The sequence below is a fragment of the Python bivittatus genome, unplaced genomic scaffold, assembly GCF_059951505.1.
Source record: "Python bivittatus isolate LINGU-HERP-01145 unplaced genomic scaffold, Pbiv_v1 ctg000480_np1212, whole genome shotgun sequence".
NCBI classification, from domain to species: Eukaryota; Metazoa; Chordata; class Lepidosauria; order Squamata; family Pythonidae; genus Python; species Python bivittatus.
In genome coordinates this window covers 55,729,005-55,754,096 of record NW_028277075.1, presented here as the reverse complement: position 1 = coordinate 55,754,096, position 25,092 = coordinate 55,729,005, and the positions used below count along the sequence as shown (strand labels likewise).

The 25,092-nt window shown below is 38.2% G+C and overlaps 1 protein-coding gene across 1 annotated transcript in view; it reads right to left on the bottom strand.

Moving 5' to 3' along the window:
• The window catches only part of TRIM66 (tripartite motif containing 66), a 49,596-nt gene extending 26,453 nt beyond the window's left edge, over positions 1 to 23,143 (bottom strand). Inside the window, exons 1-9 of the mRNA XM_025169770.2 lie at positions 23,021 to 23,143; positions 17,191 to 17,289; positions 13,408 to 13,558; positions 9,756 to 9,888; positions 8,652 to 8,768; positions 7,555 to 7,669; positions 6,618 to 6,764; positions 4,177 to 4,294; positions 1,101 to 2,047 (exon numbers count right to left, since the gene is read on the bottom strand). Of these exons, the coding sequence (XP_025025538.2) occupies positions 1,101 to 2,047; positions 4,177 to 4,294; positions 6,618 to 6,764; positions 7,555 to 7,669; positions 8,652 to 8,768; positions 9,756 to 9,888; positions 13,408 to 13,558; positions 17,191 to 17,199 (1,737 nt within the window). The 5' untranslated portion in view covers positions 17,200 to 17,289; positions 23,021 to 23,143. The remainder of the gene's footprint in view (positions 1 to 1,100; positions 2,048 to 4,176; positions 4,295 to 6,617; positions 6,765 to 7,554; positions 7,670 to 8,651; positions 8,769 to 9,755; positions 9,889 to 13,407; positions 13,559 to 17,190; positions 17,290 to 23,020) is intronic.
• Between the last annotated feature and the right edge of the window lie 1,949 nt (positions 23,144 to 25,092).

The following is a 25,092-nucleotide window of genomic DNA, read 5'->3' as shown; positions in this document are numbered from 1 at the left end:
TATTTGCCCTGGGGAAAATACCAGATTTCCTCCCAGAAAAGGACTGACTTCTGGGCAAGATGAATTTTATCCAGACTACAGCAGTGGGGAAGCATGGAGAGATAATTCACTCCTACATTATAGACTGGGAACTTCTCAATGGATTCTATTTAAACAATGTACAGTATAATTTTAATCATAGTTGACCCTAAGAGGGACATGTCCAGCCTCACTCTCTTCTTGACCTGTCAGATGCACTGTTCTGTCTCATTATGCACTACGTTCTGATTTGTTAGGTATTCCCCTTTAGGGCTTATGCTCTGGTCTAAGAGCCTGGCAAACCTAGGCATCCCCAATCACATCAAGGCCAAAACTGGACAGTTTAATGGGGCTCTGATTAACATCACAATATTAATCCACAATCCTTTCCTTGATGATATACTTGATTTGTACCCCACCTTTCTGCTCTGGCAAGCATGTTCTGCTCTGTGAAGGTGGCCCAAAAACATTTAAAAAGCAAAACCAAAATATTAAAAAGTTAAAGACACAGTTAACAAAAGTTAAAGGTAATAATAAAATAAACATTACAATTGACTTTGGGCCAGTCTCTCTCTCAGCCCAACTCACCTCACAGGGTTGTTGTTGTGGGGAAAATAGGAGGAGGAAGGAGTATTATGTATGTTCTCCGCCTTGAGTTATTTATAAAAATAATAAAGGCGGGATAAAAAATCTAAAAATAAAATTATCTAACAATTCTTGGCCTGGAGAAAGAGTAACGTTTACAGATTTCCCTAAAAAATGTGAGAATGGGAGCCAAATGCAATCCCCAAGAAACTGCATTCTATAGCCCCAAAACTTATGAAAGAAAGATATCCCGCAACTCTAATTTTTACACAAATTTGAAGGGAATCTTTCAAGCCTAGCTTAGATACCAGTTACCTAATAAACAAATCTGCTTGCACTTATTTAAAATAAGATTAAATTAAGAGTTATTTCTTAATCTGGGCTAATTGTCTTCTCACCCAATCCTCCTCCAGCCCCGCTTAAGGTTGAATTAACCTGTTAATGTTAATTAACATTAACAAAGATGCCACCAAATGTAGAAAATCTGGTTAGCTCACTTGCTGTACTTCTTCCTGGTTTTGTTGCTGAACTGTAGCTGGCTGCCTGACAATGTAGTTTATCTGGCCAACAATAGTTTGCTGAACGTGCTGAGGCTGCTTGGCCTGATTGAGCTGCAGGCTTGGCTGCTGAGCCTGAAGGAGAAGCTCCAAATCTTTCTTCATTTCCTCCAGTTCAAACTGGTGGTGCATGATGTCCAAGCTCTGTTGGATCACTTGTTCGTGAGCCTTCTCATTTGGGCCTGGGGCAGGCGACTGCTGTGGTGAGAGTGGTGGTGGCAGTGGCAATGGATGTTCCTGTTGTGGCTGTGGTTGCTGCTGCTGCTGCTGCTGCAAATTATTCAGCTTTAGCTTTTGGAGGGGTACGACTTGAACTTGCACTGTAGGACTGTGCAGGGAAGATTGTGCAGGAAGTTGCTGGGAGTGGCTAGCCTGGCTTTGCTGGCCATCCTGTGACGGAAGGGGATAAACAGGTGGAAGGGCGTGGTGCATTGGCTGCTCTTGGGAGTTCTTGCCCAGTCTGGTAGCTAGACTCTCAGGCTCTTGATGAGATTTCTGCTCAGCACATGCTTGCATGGTTTTCAGGACTCGTGGGGCACACCTCTGCTCCCTCTCATGGTGCTGCAAGCTATACTGCACAGGGAAATGCTGCTGGTGGTGCTGCTGCATTTCAGAAGGCTGTCGGAAAGACTGAGGATGGCTCACAGTTTGATGAGAAAGCTGCCCTTTATTCATATGTGGGATATTAAGGCAATGGGCGCAGCACATGGGTGTCAGGCAATGGACAGGAGGCTGAAATTGGTGGGGCTGGTTATTGAGTGGGTCGTGTTGTGGCACTGGAGAATGATGTCCATGATGATGATACAGAGATGGCTGTATTCCTTGCATACCTCCATAGGTTGGTACGTCTGAATGGTGGCTTGGTCCCCCTTCCATTGACAAGTGGCCTAGGAAGAACAAGCCAGAAATAATGGAGGACAACATTAGTAGTCCCCATTTTAAGAATCTTTATCCAGAATATGACAATTGCATGTTCAGTCATTTCTACTGTAAAAGGTGTAGGGAAGACACCCATCCAAAAGCTTTCCCTCCCCTGGAAACTCTGCCCACCTCATACACTGAATATAAGATCAAAATGTGGTTACTCAGCAGGGAAGCAGCATTGATAAACTAAATCCTGAAAGACATTTCTACTCTAAAGCATAGTATTGAGTGAAAATAACTTTTTGATCCAATTTGGCAGTACACATTTAATTTTTCTATAGGTAAGAGCAGGACTATCATTTGACTAAAACTCTTGGTGTTTGACCAAAAGTGCTAAACATCTGGTATCAAAAAAGGATATGGCAAATTGTATCAGCAAGAGAGCGCCCTTTTCTAATTGCAGTCACTCACTGCTGATTGTCTACCCCCCCAAAAAAACTAGATTAGAAGAGGGCACTACAATATAGTAATCAATAGAAATACATAGTGATCTAATAATATTAATCCATGCAAGTCCTTAATAATAATCAAAATAATAATAATAATAATAAAACGAAGAACAAATATATTTTATTTCACTGCTGGAAGGATATTGGAATATAAGGGGGCAGAAAATTTCAACTCTGCACTAGGTTAGGTGCATCATTTGCATACAGCTGAAATGAGTAACTTTCATTGAGTTTTCTGTGGTGAGAGGGGTTGGTTGCAGGAAAGTGGTATTTTGCCATCAGTCCAGCTGATGATCCAGCAATGACATAGAACTTCTCATATGAAGAGAGTTCATACAAAGGCAGTTATTCTGGAATACAGACTTGGAAATCCTGTTTTAGCCTTTTATGCAATATTTATCTTGACACCCAAATGGTCAAAATGAGATGATTAATTCACAACTTTCTAACTGACATGTTTTCGTTCAACATTTGTGACCCATGATACATACGATATTTCTATTTCCTACTTAAGGACTTTATTTTCTCTTTTTGGTACCCACTGAAAGAGCAAGTAATAATCTGTTAGATATACAGCATGTATTCTTGCCATGTGCCTAATTAGCTTTTTAGTGCTCAAAATTAATCTAATGTTATTATGTGAAGCATTTTCTACTGTTATCTCAAATTATGATCTCATAATTGGTGACGTCTTTATAAATCTTTATATTTATTTATTTTGATATAATTATAAATCCATAAATACACCACCAAAAGCTAACCACCAGCTCTTTCAGTTGCATGATCCAATGTGCAATGAAGTCACCTGAGCAATCAGGAAAGCTAAAATACTCATTTTGAACCCACACAAATTTAACACATATTGAAAGACTTCTGAGTATTTCAGCACATACGTAAGTAAGGCAACATGTTTGCCACTCCTAAGGCTGCTCCAGTAATGAAGAATGAATATGGGCAAGATAAGATGATGTAGAAAGGATCAGACTGAATTGTCCCCCTTCTCCCAATTGGGAGCTTTTGACTGTGCAATAGCTCTTCGCAGAATATTGTTCTTTGCGTGGTATAATTCTTAAGCCCTCAAAAGATATCATGTTCCCAGGGTCAGGAGCTCAGCAAAACCCTGAAGACACCAATTTTGGGGAAACCATCAGCAACCCTGTTGTGCCATCCAGCCTGAAAATATAATCTTCTACTCTTCTGCATTTTGTCAGCCAAGCAGGAGACCGGACCACTGAAATAATCAGAGGCTTTTTCATTCACAATATAGCAACAAGAAGGAAAGAGCTAAAGAGTCTCTTGGCTCTGTCAGCCCCTTAAACCCTCCACTGTCCACAGAGAACTGCGGGAACAAAGCCCTTTTATTGGGAAATGCCTGGCCTGCTGTTTCTTACAATGGGAAATGCCTACGTTCTGATAGTACTCTGTTCTGTCACATCCAAGACGTTTTTGGATCTGTGAGAAACAGTTCTTAGCTGGCTTCCTTACTCCCCAGGCCACAAACACATTGGAGAAAGACAAACACATTACTCACATAACCCAAAGATAAAGAACAGCTCACTCATACACACACATACACACAAAATTTTTCAGTTAAGTAACTCCCCCAAAATTGTACAATTGTATCATTTTATACTTCTTTTTACCTAAATTGGATAATTGTTTAGTCCAAAAAGACGGGTCCCATGTGAATCTGACCTTCCAAGGAGGACCCACATCTGTATTACAGTTGGTTTCTAGCAAACGCTGAATCTGAAAAACAATCTAGTAACAAAGCAGAGAATGATATTTGACACAATGGATATATACTGTATGCTTTATAATTGGCTGCTTATAGCTTATGACTTGAAATGGGCACCTGGTCCTACATTTCCATTACTGCTCCCATTCACTATGGACTTGCTTACATATTCAGTGGAGACTCCTAAACTATTATGAACTGAAAAGATAAAAGGAACAGAATTCCCTTCACTGTAAAATAAATTATATTGCATTTAGACAATAGAGACTTGACTCGGTTTTACCAACACTAGGAATTTTGGAGGCATCAAAGGTTTGCCACCATGGTGAGTACAAAAACATACAGAAAAGCAAGCAATTTACTCTCTTCTGTTTTTGTGAATCAGGTAAAATTGTTATTGTAATTGTTTTATGTTATTTTTAATATTGTTTGTCGCCCAGAGTCACTTGTTGAGATGAGCGGCTATATAAATTGATTAAATAAATAAATAAATAAATAAATAAGTGAAATAAAGGAATACATTTAAGCGCAGATCTGAAAAGGCAAGACAAGCCATTTGGTTACTGGTCAGCAAGCAGGCATGGGTTGTTGGAGAATTCTCTCCATTCAGCTCTTGGCTGGAAAGGGCTGGCACTGATAGTCTAATACAGCAGTTTTCAACCACTGTACCACGGCATATTTGTGTGCCACAAAAGGTCTGCAGGTGTGCCACAAGTAAATGATGGGAAGTGCTGCACAGCTGTGCAGTCAGAATTTATTTATTTAATTTATTTATATATTAAATTTGTCACTGCCCATCTCATTAAAAAGCAACTCTGGGCGGTTTACAGAGGAGATAAAATCAATTAAAATACAATATAAATGATGTCCTGCCTCCGTGACATCATCAGGGGTGGACTGCCTCCATTTCTCCTCCCAAGTCCCAGCAATCTGTGCCAACCCTGTGAGATGTGTGCTGTGAGATGAAAAATCACTGGTCTGGTAGATCTCTTCAAGCTCCATAGACATGCAGATATATAAAAGTGCCTTTGATCAGAGAATCCTGATGCCTGAATAGATATTTATTTCTATTTGTTTATTTATAATTTCAATAGCTGGCAAGTGGTCGCCCACTTGCCAGTGATGCTGGGCAGCTTACAGAAGACTTTAAAAAGCAGTAACAATAAATTAAAACAATAGTAAAAAAAAAAAAATGGCCTTGCTGGGGGCAGCGGGGACATAATAATTAAACAATATCAACTCAAATAATGGATTTACCCAATGCCCTGGCCCAGTTCCTGTGGGAACAGCCAGGTCTTCAAGGCTCTCTTAAAGGAGAGCAGGGTTGGGGTAGGACTGGAGACCTCGGCAGTCTCCAGGTACAGTAACAAAGGGCAGGTACAGTGACAAAGAAGGCATATCTCCTGGGTCCCATAAGATGACATTGTTTGATAGATGGGATCCAAAGCATGCCAACCTTGTCAGACCTTACAGGATGGGCAGAGAAAAGCAGTCCTGCAAATATATTAAAATATTTAGCCTGGAACAATTTTAAACTAGATTCAGATGGATTGAAAGATAGAAAATCCAATAGCCTAGAAGTGTCAATTTCATATATGTTCACCAAAAAAAAATATTCTATATTAGTTCCACCTTAATGTGAATTACCTTAATGTGCATGAAAACTTACATTCAAATATGTTGTTCAAATGTATTCTTCCGTAAAATAAAATTTTCTAAGCATGTTTAATTTTGAAATACACATTTTAAAACACATATTTGATATGTTTTGAGTACAGAACTATATGGAACATACAAGTAGTGCAAACTCTAATGTATAACTAAATCTTTATTCCCAAATTTTATTAATCCCAAATCAGATCAGTTTGTATCCAAAATACAAAGTCTGAATTTATCAAATCTCTCTAATGGGAATTTTATCCATTTCTTTGTAATCACAAGAGTTGATCAAATCAGGATAGGATCAATATGGCTGGCATGAAAAGCCATTCCAGAATAATGATAACAGTTCCAGTTTATTATTCTTTTTCCTGGAGGCTTAACAGTTTGAGATTTTAATATATACTCTCCATTTACTTCTGTTGGGACTACTGATCATTTTAATTTACTTAAAAGAAGCCTTTTAAATGTCTTGTTCACAGAAAGAATGCGCATTTGACCTACCAGCCCTACCTTCTTCTCATTCTCTGCTAATTTTATTTCTCTCTTCATACTTTTTCACTGATCAGTTCTGAATGATCAATCTGAGCAATTCATATAGCAACCCCTCTGTTCATTTAAAATGTCAAACAATATGTTAGATGAGGACCCCATCTAGGGTATCTTGGGATGAGCATTTATCCTTACCAGCTCTTTACTGAAGAGGAATGGAACATTGTTTTTACTGCATACTGCCCAACTAAGAAAGTTTTGCACATGTTCAAACTGCCTGTTTAACACCATGATGCCCTGAAGCTGTTGTTCCATTTTCTGCTTCCTTTCACTGGTGATCCGCTGTCAACAATCAGAAACAAACAAACAAACCTATTAAAATATAATTTGTTTTGTAACCAATTACATCTATATTCAGAATGAGGTTAAAAAAATCCACAATCTAAATCAGAAGTAGACAACCTTTGCTGAGTTAATAGGAACAACTGAAGTCTATGCTGGGTACTCTCACAAAATGGCTGCCATGGAGGAATGATTTGTTCACACAACGTCTAGGCATGGCCCAGTAGGCATGGCCATAAACTCATGTAGATCCTCAAGAATTCTCTCTATGACGATAACTTACTTTTGTCTCTTTTTCTGGGTAGATGAGCAAGCGTCCAACAGAACAACCAGCCCCCATTTCTATTTTTAAAGAATGCCTATATGACTTGGATGGGACCTGGAGCCATTCTTGTAAATAAACTTGTCAATAGAGGCTGATCTTTTGCTTTTAGCATACTGGCGAATTTATTTCTAATTAAAAAACACTAAAGCTTTACTTAATGAAGAGCAGTAGAAGTTAGTTTTCATTCATCCCCTTTTCCTTAGAGCAGGAACTGCCTTCAGTTGGTATTGTCTATGTTGGCATTATGAATCCCGTTGATGGTGCAGACATAATAAGCATCCAGCTGTGTCTCTCCTCCAAATTCAGTAGTCACCCAGGTACCGCCAGACTTCCCTACAGAACCTAAAGTATCCTTCCAAGTTTTATATTCCCTCAATTAGTGAGTTCGTCAAACAAATCTGTGCTGCAATTAACTGGCATCGTCTTCCTCCTTATCTTCTTAGCTATAAGAACCATCCTACTTACCTCCAACTGTTCAAGGAGAACATTTGTTCGCTTATTTATTTCACTGATCAGAACCATTTTGGCCATTTTGATCTGATTTTCCACTTTCCGTTGCAGGTGTTTTGCTTCAAACAATCTGTAGAAAGAGTGTGATTAACAATTTCAAGAACTGTATTCACATTTGAGAACGTTGGGGAGAAATCATTTTTATGGAGGTTAAAAATGTGATTATCTGGGTTATTTGCCGCAGAAACTTGTGCAGAATGAGGTTGTATATGGATTTATGGCTTGAATCTTTCAAGTTACAGGGTGCATTGATCAACCTGATATTTACTTTTTAGCATTTGTGCACTGATAACAATTTAAATGGTACACTTAATGAGCTTAAAGATTTTTTTTCTCAACAATGCACAATAGTTTTGCCAATATTAAGCATTGCCTTTTTAAAATTTATTTGCCAGGCTTCTTGAGTAACTGTTACATGTGCAATATTCAATATTTAGTTGTTACACAGAAGTACTTAACATTTTATTGCAAGACTATTGGGGTATCTATTTTCACACCTTAAAGAAAACCAACCTAGTGCTCCAGCACTTTTCCCTCTGAAGTGACATTACAGGATATAACTTTATACCCATATAATAAGAATTAAAAATAAATAAATAAGCAGGTCATCTAAATGATGCCACCATATAGGCTATACTGAGAGCATCCTAAGCTGTAACAGGTTTCTTACTGCTCAGTAAGTCACTGTCCATACCTAAATCACACCTCTGTAAAAATCTGAAAAATGGTCACTAAGGATATCAGATCAAAGAGGGTACCTAAAAAATGTGGAATGCTCAAGGTTGACAGTCATATGAGGACTCCCTCATGTAGCTGAGGATTACTAGCTGGTGCACCAAGCCACAATGCTTTAAATAATAGCATGACTATGACATCAATCCACAGTGAAGAGGCTATGACATTAAATGATAGAGAATTTACTAAGTTGCCCAAGGCAGAAGTGCCGTATCATTCTCTAGGTAGTCACAGGAATTAACTCTTAGAATTAAACATCAATATGCCAGTGAAAGAGGCCCTTCATCTTCTTAGAACAGAAGGATCTCCTAAGTTACCTGTCTTCAATATGTTTAGCTGAGACTTGCACTATATTTTTTTTCTCTTCCACTTTACAGGTTATGTTTTCCAGGATAACCCTCTGATTTTGCAATGCTTCTTGAAGATGCCTGAATCTATGGAAAAAAAGAAAAGTCTTGGAAGTTTTTCCTGGGTTCAAAAGCCCAGACAGACAGGATGAATTTCCAGGAAGATCAGACACCCCAACAACCTGCCAGCCCCTCCTCCCAAGATCCATCCCTTCCTAATTTCCCTTCCAACCCTTTTATAGGAATTAAATAAGGGCTCTACAGTATATCCCTCACCAGCATCCTGCATAGCAGAGATGGGCAGCATACATCCCTTGGCCCAATTTTAGGCATGTGTGGGGAGCCCAGAGAATGTGGGCAGGAAGAAAAAATGTGAAGGAGGAGCCTCTCCAGCAATCATTTCAGATCTGTGCCTATATCAATGAGAGCCAGTTTGCTGTGATGGTTAAAAGAATTGGCTTAGAAACTGGGAGACCGTGAGCTCTAATCCTGCCTTAGGCACAAAGCCAGCTGGATGGCCTTGGGCCAAGTACTCTCTCTCAACCCTAGGAAGAAGAAGGCCGTGGCAAACCACTTCCAAAAATGCTGCCAGGAAAACTGCAGGGACTAGTCCAGGCGGGCACCAGGAGTCAAGACTGACTTAAGGCACAAAAAAGAAAAAGAACAAAACCCCTCCATCCATGGCCTGCAGGGTTAGGGGAGGAACAAAAAGAGAGAGAAAAGGATGGCAAGAACAAAAGGGGTGAAGAACGCAAGGACAATGGAAAGCCCTATGTGTTTTTGACCCTAGTTCTGCCTACAGTTAGCAGGGCCCCCATCCATTCCCCACCCTGGCCTTATAGCACTACACTTAGTGGGACAGGGAGGCTTCCCTGGGCTGGCCAGAGGCAGAATGTGAGAGGGCACGTGGCTGTTGAAGGTGGGAGGAACTTCAGCAGGTAGAGCTTGCCTAAAAAGTGACACCTGCTCCAATTCCTTCTTCTGCCTATGTATTAAAAAGTTAAGGGACCTTGTCTTCTGTTGTACCAAGCCACCCTCAGGAGAGTTCAATATATGGCAATGTCGATTTCCTACCGGTGATCCTTGTGCTCTGTCAGGAGGCAGCAGCGACAGGTAAGGACATCACAAGTCTCACAGAATAGCTTAAGCCTCTCCTGGCTGTGCACTGGGCAAAACAAGGGACATTCACTGACTTCCCCTTCAACTCCTGGAAAAGAAAACATTACTACAAAATCAGAACAGTCGCAATTGCCTTTTATATTCTGTCTTTCATGAACTGTACCATAATCAAAGGTTTCATCATTTTTGCTTTCAGCAACGTGCACAAATACCTAAAGGGCTGGAATGTCTCAGATAGTTATAGGAGAAAAGCAAGCTTCTATTCCTCCTATTTTTATAGTGCAGTTTTATTCTCTTTCTACTTATTCCTAGGTAAGCAAGTGAAAAAGGCATTCCTTTTTCTAGGACGTCATTTTGAAGTCTGAAATATCCCTGAATGCCTCATTCATTTTCCCCAGATCATACATATATATTATTCCTCTTGCATATGCAGATATATAATAAAATGCTGAAGTTGATTTTTAGGGAAAGTTTGGTATAAATGTGTAATTACTAAATGCTCTTATATAGTAAATTCTGAAAGTTTACACAATTAATCTAGGGTTGTCAGTAGTCATGTATTTTTTTATATTAATCAAATTTCTTATGCATATGTACATAATATAAATTCTTTTCTGATGTTTATTATGCTCCACTACTGCAATTTAGAATTGAAAATTTTGTAGGAAGTAAAAAGGGAAATGTGACTCTTTGTACAGCACCTTCAAAACAGTTTGTCCTGTCATCTGGAAAGAGCTAGAAAACAACAAAATTAGAGAAATAATGTGCCTTTAGGTGAGTCCACAGAAATTCAGTACCTTTCTCAGACTCTCTTTGCTGAATGTCCTTTTCAGCGATTTTCGGGAAGGATCTAGAAGTTCTAGACCCCCCTTTCATCATATAAAATGGCAGCCAAGGTATAGAAAGATGGCACTCTACCTGTACAGGCTCACAACACATATATTCCCCCCCCCCCGGCCCCATTCACACTGCCAATAGAAATGCTGCTTGTAGGCTTCCCTTGGCCACCGGAAGAAATAGGATTTTGGATGGGATGATACAGACTTTGGTCTGTATCACCTGGAATTAATGTTCTTACGTGGTGTTAGTTGACCAAAGCCTTGACATTTGTCCCCAGAAGTGAAACAGTCAAGAATAAGAAAGATGTAAGAAGGTAGAATTGAATTAGAACGTGGAATAGAATAAAATATCATTAATTACACAGGCAACATCTGGGAAAGTTCCAGCATTTTATGGGATAAGATTTCTTTACCTACTAAGATTTCAAATCCCCTCCCTATAGCTTTTATTCATGTTTCCCTACTCTCATAATCTCTACTACTATTTACACTTAATTCATTTTTTTCCCTGTTGAGCTTGGAATAGGATCATGCAAGCTGTGCAGTCTCATGTGAAATAAAACAAATTTGCATGTGTGGCTAATTTGCATGAGCTATTCTAAACACATCATCTGTGTGTTCTGGACACCAAATGTAGACATGTTTCAATAAAGCAAGAAGAAGATAATCTGTTTTAAGTGTAACCTTAATTTGCTTTATTCAGCCACTAAAGAATTCTGTTCTCAATGCTGTTACAAAATGCTTCAGTTTCCACTATATTGTTCATATCTATCTGTCCTTAGGCTACAATGCACAGTCTTTGAATTCCAAACTTTCCAAATCTGGAAGTCCATCCATCTCTTCTGAACTGTACCTAATAAATGTGATGGGCACATACATCAGATGACTTATGCCCTGATATTTTGTTCTGATTCAGTCATTTACTACTAGTTTGAACAGAAATAAAATTAAAGCATACTAGTAGAGAATGAATATAAAGAGACTGCTATTTTCTTTTCCTTTTCTGTTAATAGCATTTCTGCCTCCCAGGAGCATATGGCTCTGAATGGTTACGGGTAAGAGGAGAATCATTTACTTGCTTAGGTGAGATACCAGTAGAGTTGCCTACTGGAGATTTGCTCCATTTCCTTTCCTCAAATTTACAGCCAACTTTCACCCAGTCTGGGAGGAACTGTAATGAAGTGTGGTACATTTTGTGCAGTAGTCATTTGCTACTTGTATTTAAGAGGACTGCATAGTTATTGGATCTTACACTATCATATTTTATTCTTGATAGATACAGAATTATCCAATGTTTTTTATTCTGTATTATGATTCCATGGATTTTAAATAAATACAATGAATAAATCACAGAAAATTTGGATGTCCCAATTACATTTAAATACTGAAGTGGTAACTTTAATTCTTGATCCCAAAATTCAAATAAATCTCATACAAACATTCACGCATGCATGCATACATTTCATATCCGCACTTCCACTGCTTTACCTGAAGACGAGGACATTCCACAGTGCCATTTACTAATATTTCCCACAGTGTTGCATTCTGAGTTTGATTGGGATCCAGAATATAGAAAGTACTTATTTTACCTTACAATGAGTTTGTAAGAATAGTTCCCACAGTTTTAAGTTTTCTCTGTTAGTCTCCTAGTTCTGTAGTACTCATGACCATGAATACATCTCACTAACTTTTCTCGCATTTGGATCTGACAGCCCATGAAAGCTAACAGCTGCATAGCGCAAAGTATTGGGACTCTATGAAGTAGCTATATGGAGGTGGCTCTCTCTTTCTCTAATCCCAAAGGTGGCAATTTGCCCCACTCAGCCTGTTTTCCTCTGGATATGGATCCCAGATGGAGAATAGAAGAGATAGAAATGGGAAAGGCTTAAAATGACAGTGATGGAAAGAACAGGGGAGCCCTTGGGCAAGACCAAAGTGCTCTTCCTCCAGCATTTCCTAAGTGGGGTGGAAGGGTGAGAAAAATGAGAGTGGTAGGGAAGGAGAAGGCATATCCAAAAACGAGTAAGAAGAATCCTATCTACTTCTGGCTAGGAGTTCAGACAGATGACAGAAAAAAAGATTTTTCCACCACTGATCAAAACAGTCACCCAGGATTATAGACCTATATACAGTATATTAGAAACAACATCCTTTTCCTAGATTCGCATCACAAATGTTAAATATGTAAGAGCACATCATTTTAGTATGTACATTCTCAGTGTGTATGTGTATGTATACAATTCTTTCCCCTTGCTAATTGTGGAATTTTATATATTTGTAATCGATGAGCATTTCTTCCTAAGACATGCCTTTTTGTTGCAATTTGAGGGGTCGGGTGTTAATTTCAAACTATTTTGCAAATATATTGCCGTGTAATATATTTGCAGTTTATGTGTTATTTGAATTTAACCTATTCCTGTCTGATTCTTTGTTTTTTGTGCATGATTTCCTCTAGTTTTTACGATTCTGCTCAATCTTACCTTTAAAGAGTCTGATCTGAATACGTTATGACAGCCTTTTCCATCATAGTGCTCTGCAAATGTGCTAAACTACATTTTTCACATTTCCAGACAGCATGATATGGGGACAATGTGAATTGCATTTCAACTGGATAGCACTAGTTGGGGGAGGGCTCACCAAAATCTGTTGAGAATTCCACCACATTACCTAAGGCACTTTTTCTACACATACACAGCACCTATAAATGAGTCACAAATAGACCGTTCAGCATAAGAAAGGAAAAAAACATGACCAGGTTCCATTTCTACCTGAACACCCCTTCAAGGAGATTGGCAGAAAATGTTCTCCTCCTGCTTCTTTGCCATGGCTGTGTTCTTCTGTACATAAGCTACAAAGCCACTTGTTGCAATTAGTACATAAACTGTGTGCAGGCCTCTTCTCTTTACAACCAGAGCAGTTCTGTAACAGGTTCAGACAGAGCAAAAAGATCATTACATTGGGATAATTCCCACTAGTTGGCAGAGTCATCGTCTCAAGGTAATGCAAACGTTATTCTTTCTAAATATGGCATTTACTGTTTTGTACATCAGCAGCAGTTTAAAACACATATAACTATGATGGCACAGGTCACTTCCTTACTAGCATCTTATAGTATTATTCAACCACTGAAATTAATAATGAAGCCAGGATTTACATCACCATAGTGATAGTTGGCTACAAGATGCTATAAATCACTAGAGAGAAAACAGTCTTAATGGACAATAAGATTATCATCTCTTATACACTGTGTAAGAGAGAAAAATCAGGGGAAGCTGAATTCACACAAAGAGGGTTGTAAGTTGTGCAGACAATTCATTCTGCCAATATGTGGGTTGAAACTTCTCTGAGCATCACATCAAAGAAAGTCCTTTCTCAGACACCACCCAACTAAATTCAGAAATGGTAGACACCCAGTGACAGGTTTCCAGTAAAGAATTTAAAGTTTGAGCACCTTGTTTAGTAACAGGAGTTAATAACAGATATTCTTTGACATATCGTATTCCCAAGCTATTTAAAACAGAAGTGTGGGATTCGTAGCTTTCTTATTATGACTGCATGAATCCCCAGCATCCTTCGTTATTAACCATGCTAACTAGGGCTGCTGGGAGTTGCAGATCAATAATGTCCATTCCCCGTCCTTTGTTTTAATGACAGCCCTTAGCACTCTGAATTCTGCAGAGGAGAATATACAGTACACTTAACAAGAGGGATGAAGAAACACAGCACATGAATAGTGGTTCTTGATCTCTAACCTTGTTTAATTCAATATTCAGTGAATGGATAAGGAGAAACACACAAATGTATGCCCATAGCCTTGATGATGTCCCTAACACAACATGGAAACATTTGGCTATTCATGGTTCCTGCCTAAAGGAAGAAGCCCTATGCATATAGAAAGTGACTCCTTAAGAATAGACAAATTGCATGTGAGCCAAAAAGCACGCCCAGCACATATTCTGTTGAGAGAACAGGTCTAGCTTTATATACTCCACTTACTCAGCCACCACTGAATGCCTGAAGATAGACAGTACATCTGTATAATTAATTAACCAATCTTTTCCAGCTTTGGTACCCTCAAAACCCATGGACTTCAAACCACAGAATTCCCATCCAGCATTGTCTTTGCGAGAACTCTGAGAGTTGACTCACACAACTGAATGATGCCCAGGTACAAGAATCATGCAATAAACTAGGAAATCTACAAGCTTTATAAAGATAAGACATATTTAAACTATTTCATCATATCCTATGTGTTACCTTACATCTCAAAATGTATGGGGGGGGGCAACAGGTAGGGATATCTGTATCATTTTAGCCTGAAACTCTTGCCCTATTTTGCTACAAAGTGTTCAACAGAATTCAAGCATAGCTGCAAGGCAAAATATAAAAGACTCCAATCAAATATAATAGTAAATCACCTGTTACACATTTTTAAAAATAAAAGCAAATGAAAACTAGCAGAATCTCAGTATCTTGTCCCCCCTGGCTATGATGTTAGGGTGATAGATCCTAGAGTGATTTTTGTGAGGAAAAACCCACAAACTGTTCTTGGAAACGCTATTTTCAAGTTGATAGATCATAACTGGTACTGTATGTCTGTCTTCAAATCTCTTTTTATGGCTTTTATAAAGCCCATATTCCTTTTTATTTTCCTGGTTTCCCTTGCTTCATTTTGGCAAATAAGTAATAAGGCTTCAACAGAAGCACCCACATACTAGCCAAAAAATCGCCCATAGCCCTCTGGAATCCTTTGGAGTTTGTAGATCCCACACCCCTGCAAAAAAATATAGTTAACTATAAATCTAAATTTCAGCAAAAAGTAGTATGACCATGACAAAGAACATACATAAAATTCTTCATCTCCAGATCACCATACTAGCATACTGCCTAATAACGAAAACTAAACCTGGAATGTGGCCAGCTACAACTCTTGAGCTAGTAACAGGCTGGAATTATTTGTCATAGCTGCCATGAAACCCTGAGTTGCTGTAACCATTATGGCCTCAGCATGGATACCTAAATCCTCCAGAACTGCCCCTTTGGGTGTCCTCAACAGAGTGTCCAGTTCCCTGTTACCTAGGCTTCCTTTGTGCGATTACTCAGAAGAGGAAGTCCTTATGGGAATTTGACTGGATTAGACTGACTGAAAGCTCAGAAAAGCTTTTCTCTACACTCTCATCTTGAGCCAGACTGTTGCTGAAGTAACATCTCTCTTGGGGCTCTGAGATCCTGTTTGTGCTTTGCCAGCTCTCAGGTTCATACTGTAAGTTTTACCAAAACTGAGAAAATGGACAGTAAGCACTGTGGAGTCCTTGGGGTTCTCTGAGCTTGGTTGTTTTCTTGCAGATGTTTCATTACCCAGCTAGGTAACATCTTCAGTACATTGTCTTTTTGGAAAAGACCAAGGGTAGTTTACAATAGATATTCTTTGCTATTTGTTTCCATAATCTGGTCCTCAGAAATATAACACTTCTATACCACATACTTTTTAAAGTCATTAATAAGCCTGCCTTACTGTTTCCCAAAGGTTGTTCCCCATAGATTTTTAGGATTCCTGAGGATGGCTGATCCTATCTCTTCCTTTGATTTGTTCACAAATCAGAGATGAGTGAGAATCACCAAAAGGCCTACTTTTCATGTGGGAAAAGGGCTTGACAATCTGTGTCACTTATAGAGATCATCATTTGCTTTGATTCTACATCCTAACACAGTTGTGACAATTCAGTTAATGGAAGTAAATGCATATTTTAGTACTGGGTGCAACATATAATCTTGAAAACTTTTAAATTATATGGCTTTGATGACAATGAAATCCCATTCTGCACAGAATTGTGTGTGCAGACACATAAAATATATTTCATTAAGGAATTCAAGGTTGACCAATATAGTTTCTTGAGTTCAGGACTAACCATATCTTCTTAAGCAAAACTGCTTCTTTCAAACCACAACCACTGATCAACAACAATGTATGCCCTGAATGTCCCCTTTTTTCACTCTCAATATGGTAGTGCAACAATAACAACAACAAAACACATTGATGGGGTTCTACCTATGCTCAAAGCTAGAAAACTAATCTATAGGTAGAGCACAGTAGACTGTCAAAATGAAGAACAGATACCCTCAGTCATGTCCCTGTTGTGAAATGGAACTGCTAGGCGTTAAAGATAGTTAAACTGAAACAAAGCAGATTACTTAATTCACTGAAGGAGAGGCAAAGCATGATCTCCTGTTACTGTTTGTCTAAAATATTCATGATTCAACAATGTCTGTTAAATTTTCAAAATAAGAGAACACACTGTCAGGAATTCTTAATAGTTGCATCATAATTATGAAACATAACTGTGCTAATGATCCTGAGAATACACTCTTGGATTAAGAAATGATTTAGTAAATCAGATCCATCTTATCAAAAATTCTTTTTAGAATCCCAACAACCAACAGGAGCTAGACAATTTATCTAAACTAGTATCATTCTTGAAGTATGAACACTCTGAAGTTACTTAACCTGCCCAGAGCATACCAATCTATTAAACAACTGTATATAAACTTACCTTTGCCATGTCTGGCTTTATTGTAGCAAAAGTTCCTACAAAAGAAATCTTCTACTACATTCCTTGGTAAATGGAAGTTATGTGCAAAACTGATGCTACCTACATAAAGAGGAAAAGAGCATCAACACAATTCAGAAAATCACATTTAGAAACATTTTACATATTTGTCTTAAAACCTTAAATGTTCATGTATACACCTGAGAGCTTAGTATGTACCCAGAATGATATACCCAGAATGATAATGGTACATACACCTAGCTAGTACTGGCCAATGATTGCCTGCTGAATATATAAGAACTGTGTTGATATTGATGCAACTGTTATGCCAAGATTTTAAAATCACTGTTTGTTGAACAAACCATGTTGGCCTAGTTTATTTCACTATGCCAGAATGACTAAATTTACATATCACACTAAGCCAAAAATAATCAACAATATAATGGCTTGACATTAGAGATGAACATTTTATGATACAACCCAACAGAAGATTAAAGGACCATAATGTGGTGGTTGGGCCTATAATTTGAATGGTTCCTGATATCTCTTAATACAGTTAAGATATGCACAAAATATGGAAGGCTACTGACAATTACTATACATTATTGAACTATATGGACTAATGGTCTGGCTCAGTAGAAGGTAATTTCCCACATAAGAACTGGCTGTGTCATATCTCACCTAGAGATTTTTTAAGGAAATGTTCATCCCGCATTTACAGTTTTCAAAATTATGGTCAGAAAACAAAACGGAGGAGGAGGAGGAGTACAATCCATGTGTTACATGCGTCATAATAAACTTCAAATTTGGCTACTTGTATTCCTTTAAAATCTGTGGTATTTCCTGCAAATCTGTTTTCAGCTGGGTGAAAGCAGATGCGGTAATGGCTTCCAAGAGTTTGTTGACCAGCCAGAAACAGCTAGAATTCTCTCACTTCTTTTTTGTGCTGAAACACTTATTATGCAAAGATGCTGCCACATGAACAGCGAAGGAGGCAGAGTATTCTGAGGAGGTGGGGCTAATGTTTATTCTTTCTGAGATGCCAAAGAAACGAGACAGACCAGATATTGTGGGTGCTCGTTATGGTTGTACTAAAATGACTAAACTACAGAAGTTTGTAACATATTTTAACAGGTTTTATATGATGAGCTTCTACTTCTTCTAATGCGCAATGTTAAAGGAGAGCAGATGTGCAAATGAATTGTTATCTTTGTTACTCCAAGTTCTCTTGGGATAACAAAATTTCAGCTTGGTTAAATTTTTCCTGTTAAATCAATACTATATAGGAGAAGGAGAAGGAGAAGAAATAATCACTCTTCTGTATCAAATGTTGAGGCTGAATCAGTTGGCGAATGATATCTCCAAAAGACTTTTCTGGATGCAATTGGAAACAGAATATTGTATAAGTTGGTCTAACTCTTGTATGCTATTCTGATATTCTGAAAATCATACTCATTCATAATCTGACAATACAACTGGAGGGCAACATTACTCAATTCATCTATTTTAATGTCCTCCTCTGTATTTCAAGTAGGAAAAAAAAAACTTCAAGCCTATCTATCCATTACATCACCATAGATATAGATCAGTTCTTCTTATGATTTTTTCAGGTCAAAATTGGGTATTTTTAAAAGTATAAGGTATGGGACAAAGTGTCATGGAGAAATCTATGTGGTCACTAAGAGTCACCTGATGGTACATAATCAATTTTTTAAAGTATAGAATTATGAGAAAGTATAGTTTCAGATATTATTGTTATATAACTTTTTAAATTACATGCTCTGCAGAACATTCAATTATTAACTCATCTACTATTCTTATGATTAATTATGTTTGTGTCAGTGACTCTAGCATTTGAATGTTTCCCATTACTAATTATTCATGGGGGGGGCATCTTTTATGCATACTCTTCTAAGTTGTTTGCATCCCTTGCTAATAAAGTGACACCTGCACAATGATAGCTAAATTATACATGACATGAAGTTGTTGTTAGATTTCTTTCAAATATACATTGGCTACCATCACATTTGTTTCATGCTCTTCTAGAGAAAGTTCAGGGCAATTCACATGGGAATTATTTCTTTCACAACAGCAAGAAAAATAGGTAAGTGATGCAAGTGGGAAGGAAAGCCCTAGTTCACCTGAAATGTATGAACGAGCAGAGGGGCAAACCTGGGACTTCCTAGTTCAGGTATATCACACTATCCATAAAAGAAATGATAAGAGATATTTAAATTTTACTATATATAACATCTCATTTCCATCAGAAAACATATGGAAGTAAACAAAGATGAAACAGTTAAGTGAAATATATAACCCAAATATTGTCAAGGTACTAAAATCTAAAATTATTAAATTTCTTAAGATGGTGGTATCTTACTTCTTCAAAAAGTATTTTCAATATTATGATTTTCATAGTAGCATTACTTTAGAGATGACCTTATCACCTAGCAGATGTAAATAGGAAAACTAAGGAAATATGATGGCAATCTTATATTGACCTACCCATATAATATGGAAAACATCATTTTTGCACATTATCTATTTATGCAATTTATATTATTCTTTCTAGTCAAATGAGCATTCAAAACAGATTTACATGATGGTCTTGGAGTGTTATTTTTTAATTTCATATGTATAACTGTTTTGAATGATTAACCACAGATTTAATCAAGTTGTGAAATCACAGCAGCAATTACCTTATGGAAGATTCTGTGAACTATATAGAGATGGCAATCAAAATAGCAAAGTGAAATTATTTTCTAACTAAACCAATGTTGTACTAATTATTGTACTAATTACAACAAGTTGTGTGTATAAGTTACTTGGCTTTTTCATTGTTTTGGCTTCATATTATTCTTACAGAATCATTGATGATTATTTAAAAATTTATTTAAAATAAATAGCATCAGCTAAATCAATCCCTTTGAATTTAAGGAAGTTTAGTGCCATTCTGGGAGCCTGGGAGAAATTTCTTAAGAGTAAACTGATGGACAAGTAACTATCCTCAATTATTGTTCTAAATCAAATTTCAGGATAGAGATTTTTAAAAAGTTACAACAGAAGCATAATAAAAACATTCAACCAGAAAGCAGTAAAATAGGGATCACTAGATAAGGCCCGCCCACTTGTCTGTTCCCCCAACCAGGGCTACCTCACACATTTTTCTAGTCAGGTTATACACAAGCTTTTCCCAGTCTGGTGTCCTCCAGATATGGAGGGCTAAAAAGAGCTACATAGCAGAGCCCAGGGTACTTATCAGATCAAGGTATAGAGCAAACAAGAGCATTCTGCCTGTTTCTACAGTATGTATGGTGCTGGTAGTCATACTAGACTCCAGTTTTATTATTGGGTGGACACACAGAATCTCTGTTTCCCATCACAGGAAAGAGATGGGAGAATAAGGCTCTGAAGGAAAAAAATACTTATTTAACTGATTTATTTAGATAGCTGCCCACTTGCCAAGCAAAAATAGAAGATTGGGAATATAACTGCCATGATTCCTACTTTACAAAGGGCAATTACATTAAGGAGTCATCAGTGGCCAGTCCATTAGCTGAATGAATTAGAGCAGGGTTCCTCAACCTTGGTGACTTGAAGATGTGTGGACTTCAACTCCCAGAATTCCCCAGCCAGCCATGGAAGTTGAAGTCCACACATCTTCAAGTCACCAAGATTGAGGAACCCTGAATTAGAGGATACTCTAATTAAAAGAGTTGGCCAGTCTGGTTTAAAGAACTGCAAGGAGGACAGCAACAGCCTTTTAGTTGCCCATGAGGACTTAGCACCTGGGCAGCACACTGAGCAGACCTATAGTTCACTTAATCAGTACCTTTTCTACTGTTCTATGTCCAGCACCTTAACTGAGCATAATGATTAAGGTGTTGGACTTAGACTGGGGAAATGCAAATACAAGTCCCCACTCAACCATGGACTGGCATAAAGTTCTCCCTTCTGTATGTTTGCGCTAACATTTCCCAGGCAGAGTATTCTACCCCATGTGAATCATGGAAGACTGAAACGATACAGCATGTTTTGTTACACTGCACCTCTTTTAGAGATCTTTGTAATATTTTGCCGTAGCCATGCCAACACCCAGACAGGACAGAGTTGTTTCTTTTTGATACAAAATATTGTATTAACTGCACATACCAAATATTCATTAGATTATGCAAACATAATCAAGCTCTGTTTTGATGCACCTGTGCTTTTTTAAAAAAATGCTGATTTATTATAATAAATAAATACTGTGACTACTCATAGAGCTCACTTAGTGACTTTGGGCCAGTCACTTTCTCAAAGCCCTACCCATTTGACAAGCTTGTTGTTATGAGGACACTGGGGGACCCTGTGTAAGTTGCCTTAACCTCTTAAGAGGAAAAGCAGGATAGGAAAGCAATAAATAAATATTTAAATTATAGTACTTTCTAAATGTGTATAGTGTATTTCAATTAGCACACACAAATTTTATGCAAATCAATGCCATATCTTGCTGATGCACTCCTGTTTGGGGACAATGCAAAGATGCTTATCCTAGCAGGGGAAGAATTCAGCACCTCCTTCCCCTCTGCTATTCTGCTCAGAACAATCTCTTTCTGATAACTATCTTTCATTAAATCAAGTTACCATTAGATTGTAAAGACATAAAGTCAGTGTACAATGCATTGCTAAACTGTTACTGCACATTCACGCAGGCACAGTATCTGAAAATGACAATAACCACTAGGAAAATATGCTAGACTGTATTGGGGAAAAAAGCCTAGCAAATATTTGGTGTTATTTTACACGTTCAGATTCTATCAGCTGTTCCAATGTTTCCTTCCTTTTAAAACTAGGATTATTTTTCTTGACAGCTAGCAGCCCTATGGTATGATTGATTGGTGCTGACAGCTGGAGTTGTGATGTGGAATAGAAGTGTATAATGCCCTTGCGGGCACCTGTATCTTAGTAGGACAAATTAAAAAGCAGTCCATGAAAGTATGCTGTAATTCTTTGCACTCTTCTCCACCTAATAACTATCCTGAAATGGTCTCTGGAATTGCCATGTGTCAAAATTGAGTTAGGCTATGTTTCTCCACACAGACAGGTCTTTGAAAGCTTGTGCAAAATGGTACAGGCAAAAGGGCCCTCATCCCAGGACATATGTGGACAAGTTCAGTACAAAGATAGTTCAAATATGTAAACATCTGAATTAGCCTATTGGTCTGAATCAACCAATGGTTTTGGACAAGTAAACACTCAGGTGATGATGACCTTCAGGCCTTCTAGATAAGAGAGGGAACTTTCCAGCAGCAGCAGCAGCAGCAGCCCAAGGATAACTGTTAATACAGCAGACACAACACAGCAAAGTCAAGACATATGCAGATACTGCATTAAGCAGCTATCTCACACACACACACATCATATTTTGCCTTTTGATCAGCTATCTAAATATTGGCCCCATCTAGTTTTTGGTTCACAGTGGTCTTTATTCCACAGAGAGAACAACTGCCCTTCAGTTATCCAAAGTCAGGGTATCACGCGACTTGCGTTACTTGGTAATTCTAAACCTGAGCACCGAAGAGATGCACAAATCTTCTCACCCAGCGTGCCTGATTTTTACCTTCTAAATCTACATATTATTTAATCATCAATACCTTTCCTATTGGAATGGCTATTCAAACTTCATCAGCATAACATTAAGCACGTTGGAAAAATAACCAGGCGATAAATCGTAACCGACAGGCAGCTGTTCCGATCAGAACCAGGGAGGGCTTAGCCCAAGCTCCTGGTAAACTGCTTCTACACAATATTATTTCTTCAGGGAAACAAAATACTTCTCATGTTTGCTTACCTGTTCTCTTTAGAAAGCAGTCTCTTGACTGAGGAAATGGGTTGTTACTAAGCAGACAAGCATGCACAGCGTAATCCCTGGAAACAGCTTCTACTGTTCAGCGTCAGGGTTGCTGCTGAGAGAAAAGGGTTAGGGTGCAGCATCTGAAGGTTCTCTCATCTTTTCTTTCTTTCTTTTCCCTTTGCTAAAGCCCGCTTCAAAAACTAAGCCCCATAGATAGGTGCAGAGATCACTAATCAGGTTTCGGTTTTCTTCTTTTATATTTAGGCCTCCTCTGAGTTATTTTCCCTGTTTGCTGGAATAAAATACAATTCCACGGTCAGATAAGAAGAACAGCAAGCTCTCTTTTTCAAGCAAATCTTTTTTTTCCAAAGAAAGTGTCTCAACATGTTTTACAATAAATGCTCACAAAGGGAGAGTATAATGATCTTAGCAACAACCCAAATTACAAACAATTATTTGCAGTCAGGTACTTCATTCAATTTCCTACCCATCAAATTTTACACCTAACACCATATCTCTTTTCAGCGCCTGTATATTAGAGAGACTTCTTTTAAATATACCATTATTATACCTCTGCTGGTAGAGGAAGAGTATTCAGCTCTGCCCTAGAGAGTTACTGTTTGTACGTATGAAGAATGATGCAATCAGCAAATCTAAATAGCAATCCAAGATGAAATTAGATAACTCAAACCACTGTACTTAAAAAGCAATAGACCATATTCAGTTCTAGTGTTATTACATGGTCCAAATTAGCATACCTTACTTCTTACAAAAAGCTGCCTTTAGTCCTTGAAAAATATTTCTCTCTCTCCATAAAAAGTAATGTTACTTAATGCTTTTCATAGGGCTATGACTATGGACTCATTAAAAAAAATCTATTTCTTCAAAGTTTGGCAACTACTGCCTTGTTGGCTTGAATCCATAGCTTTCTATTTATGGCATGATGATGCTGTAAAAATAACCACAGTATCCCAGAGAATCCTGAGCGAACTAACAAGAACCCTTAGACTACTTTCTCACACAATGCTTATTTTGGAGTTTCCCACATCTCCAAACAGAGTGCACAAGCGAATCAGCTAATGGAAATAATCTTTAAATGTCAACCTATGCCACATTTGGGTAAACAAGAGAATGACAAAAATAACCAGAAAAGGCTAAAACGCTTTTCCACACCAAACCACTTCCAAAAGATTCTTATAATAACACTAAAGAGAACATAGATATTATTAGGTTTGTGCTAGCTCCATAGCAATTTTAACTTTTTAACTATAAAAAATGAGTCAGGCATTTGTCCATACAGTCATTAGAGGTCAGGCCCAAATTGATGCATCTAACTAATTATAAAAAATAGTATACCATTCTTCAACTAACCAGTATAATAGAATAACATGCAATACTATGAAACCCAAAAAACAAATTTGGCTTGAAAAATAAGGTTTTGAAAAATAAACATTCCCCTACTTTACCTTATTCATGGGTATTTGGGGGGGGGGGGGTAGGAGATAGGTGCATGATGCAATTTATGTAATTCACATCATTTGCATGATGATATTGTGACACCTATGGTAGTATGACTTCGTTCCTTCTCCCACTGTTGTCTAGCAGGGAAGGGTGGGGCTTGCAATACAATCTGGATTACTGCAATGTACTCTACATGGGGCTGCCCTTGAAGAGCATTCAGAAGTTTCAACTGGTGCAGAATGCAGCTGCACAGGTAGTAAATGGTGTCGGTTACTCAGCATATGTAACACCACAACTCCATAAGTTGCACTGGTTGCCAGTGTGCTTCCGAGTGCAATACAAGGTGCTGGTTGCCACCTTTAAACCCCTTCATGGCTTGGGACCAGGTTACCCGAGGGACCGTCTTTTCCCAGTTGTTTCTACCCGGGCATGCTCCAGGTCCCATCAGCCAGGGAATGCCAGCTGGCAGGGCCCAGGAGGTGTGCCTTTTCTGCCATAGTGCCCACCCTATGGAACATCCTCCCTCTGGAGATCAGGATGGCCCCAACCCTGCTTGCCTTTCATAAGACCCTAAAGACCTGGTTGTGTGCCCAGGCCTGGGACCCCAA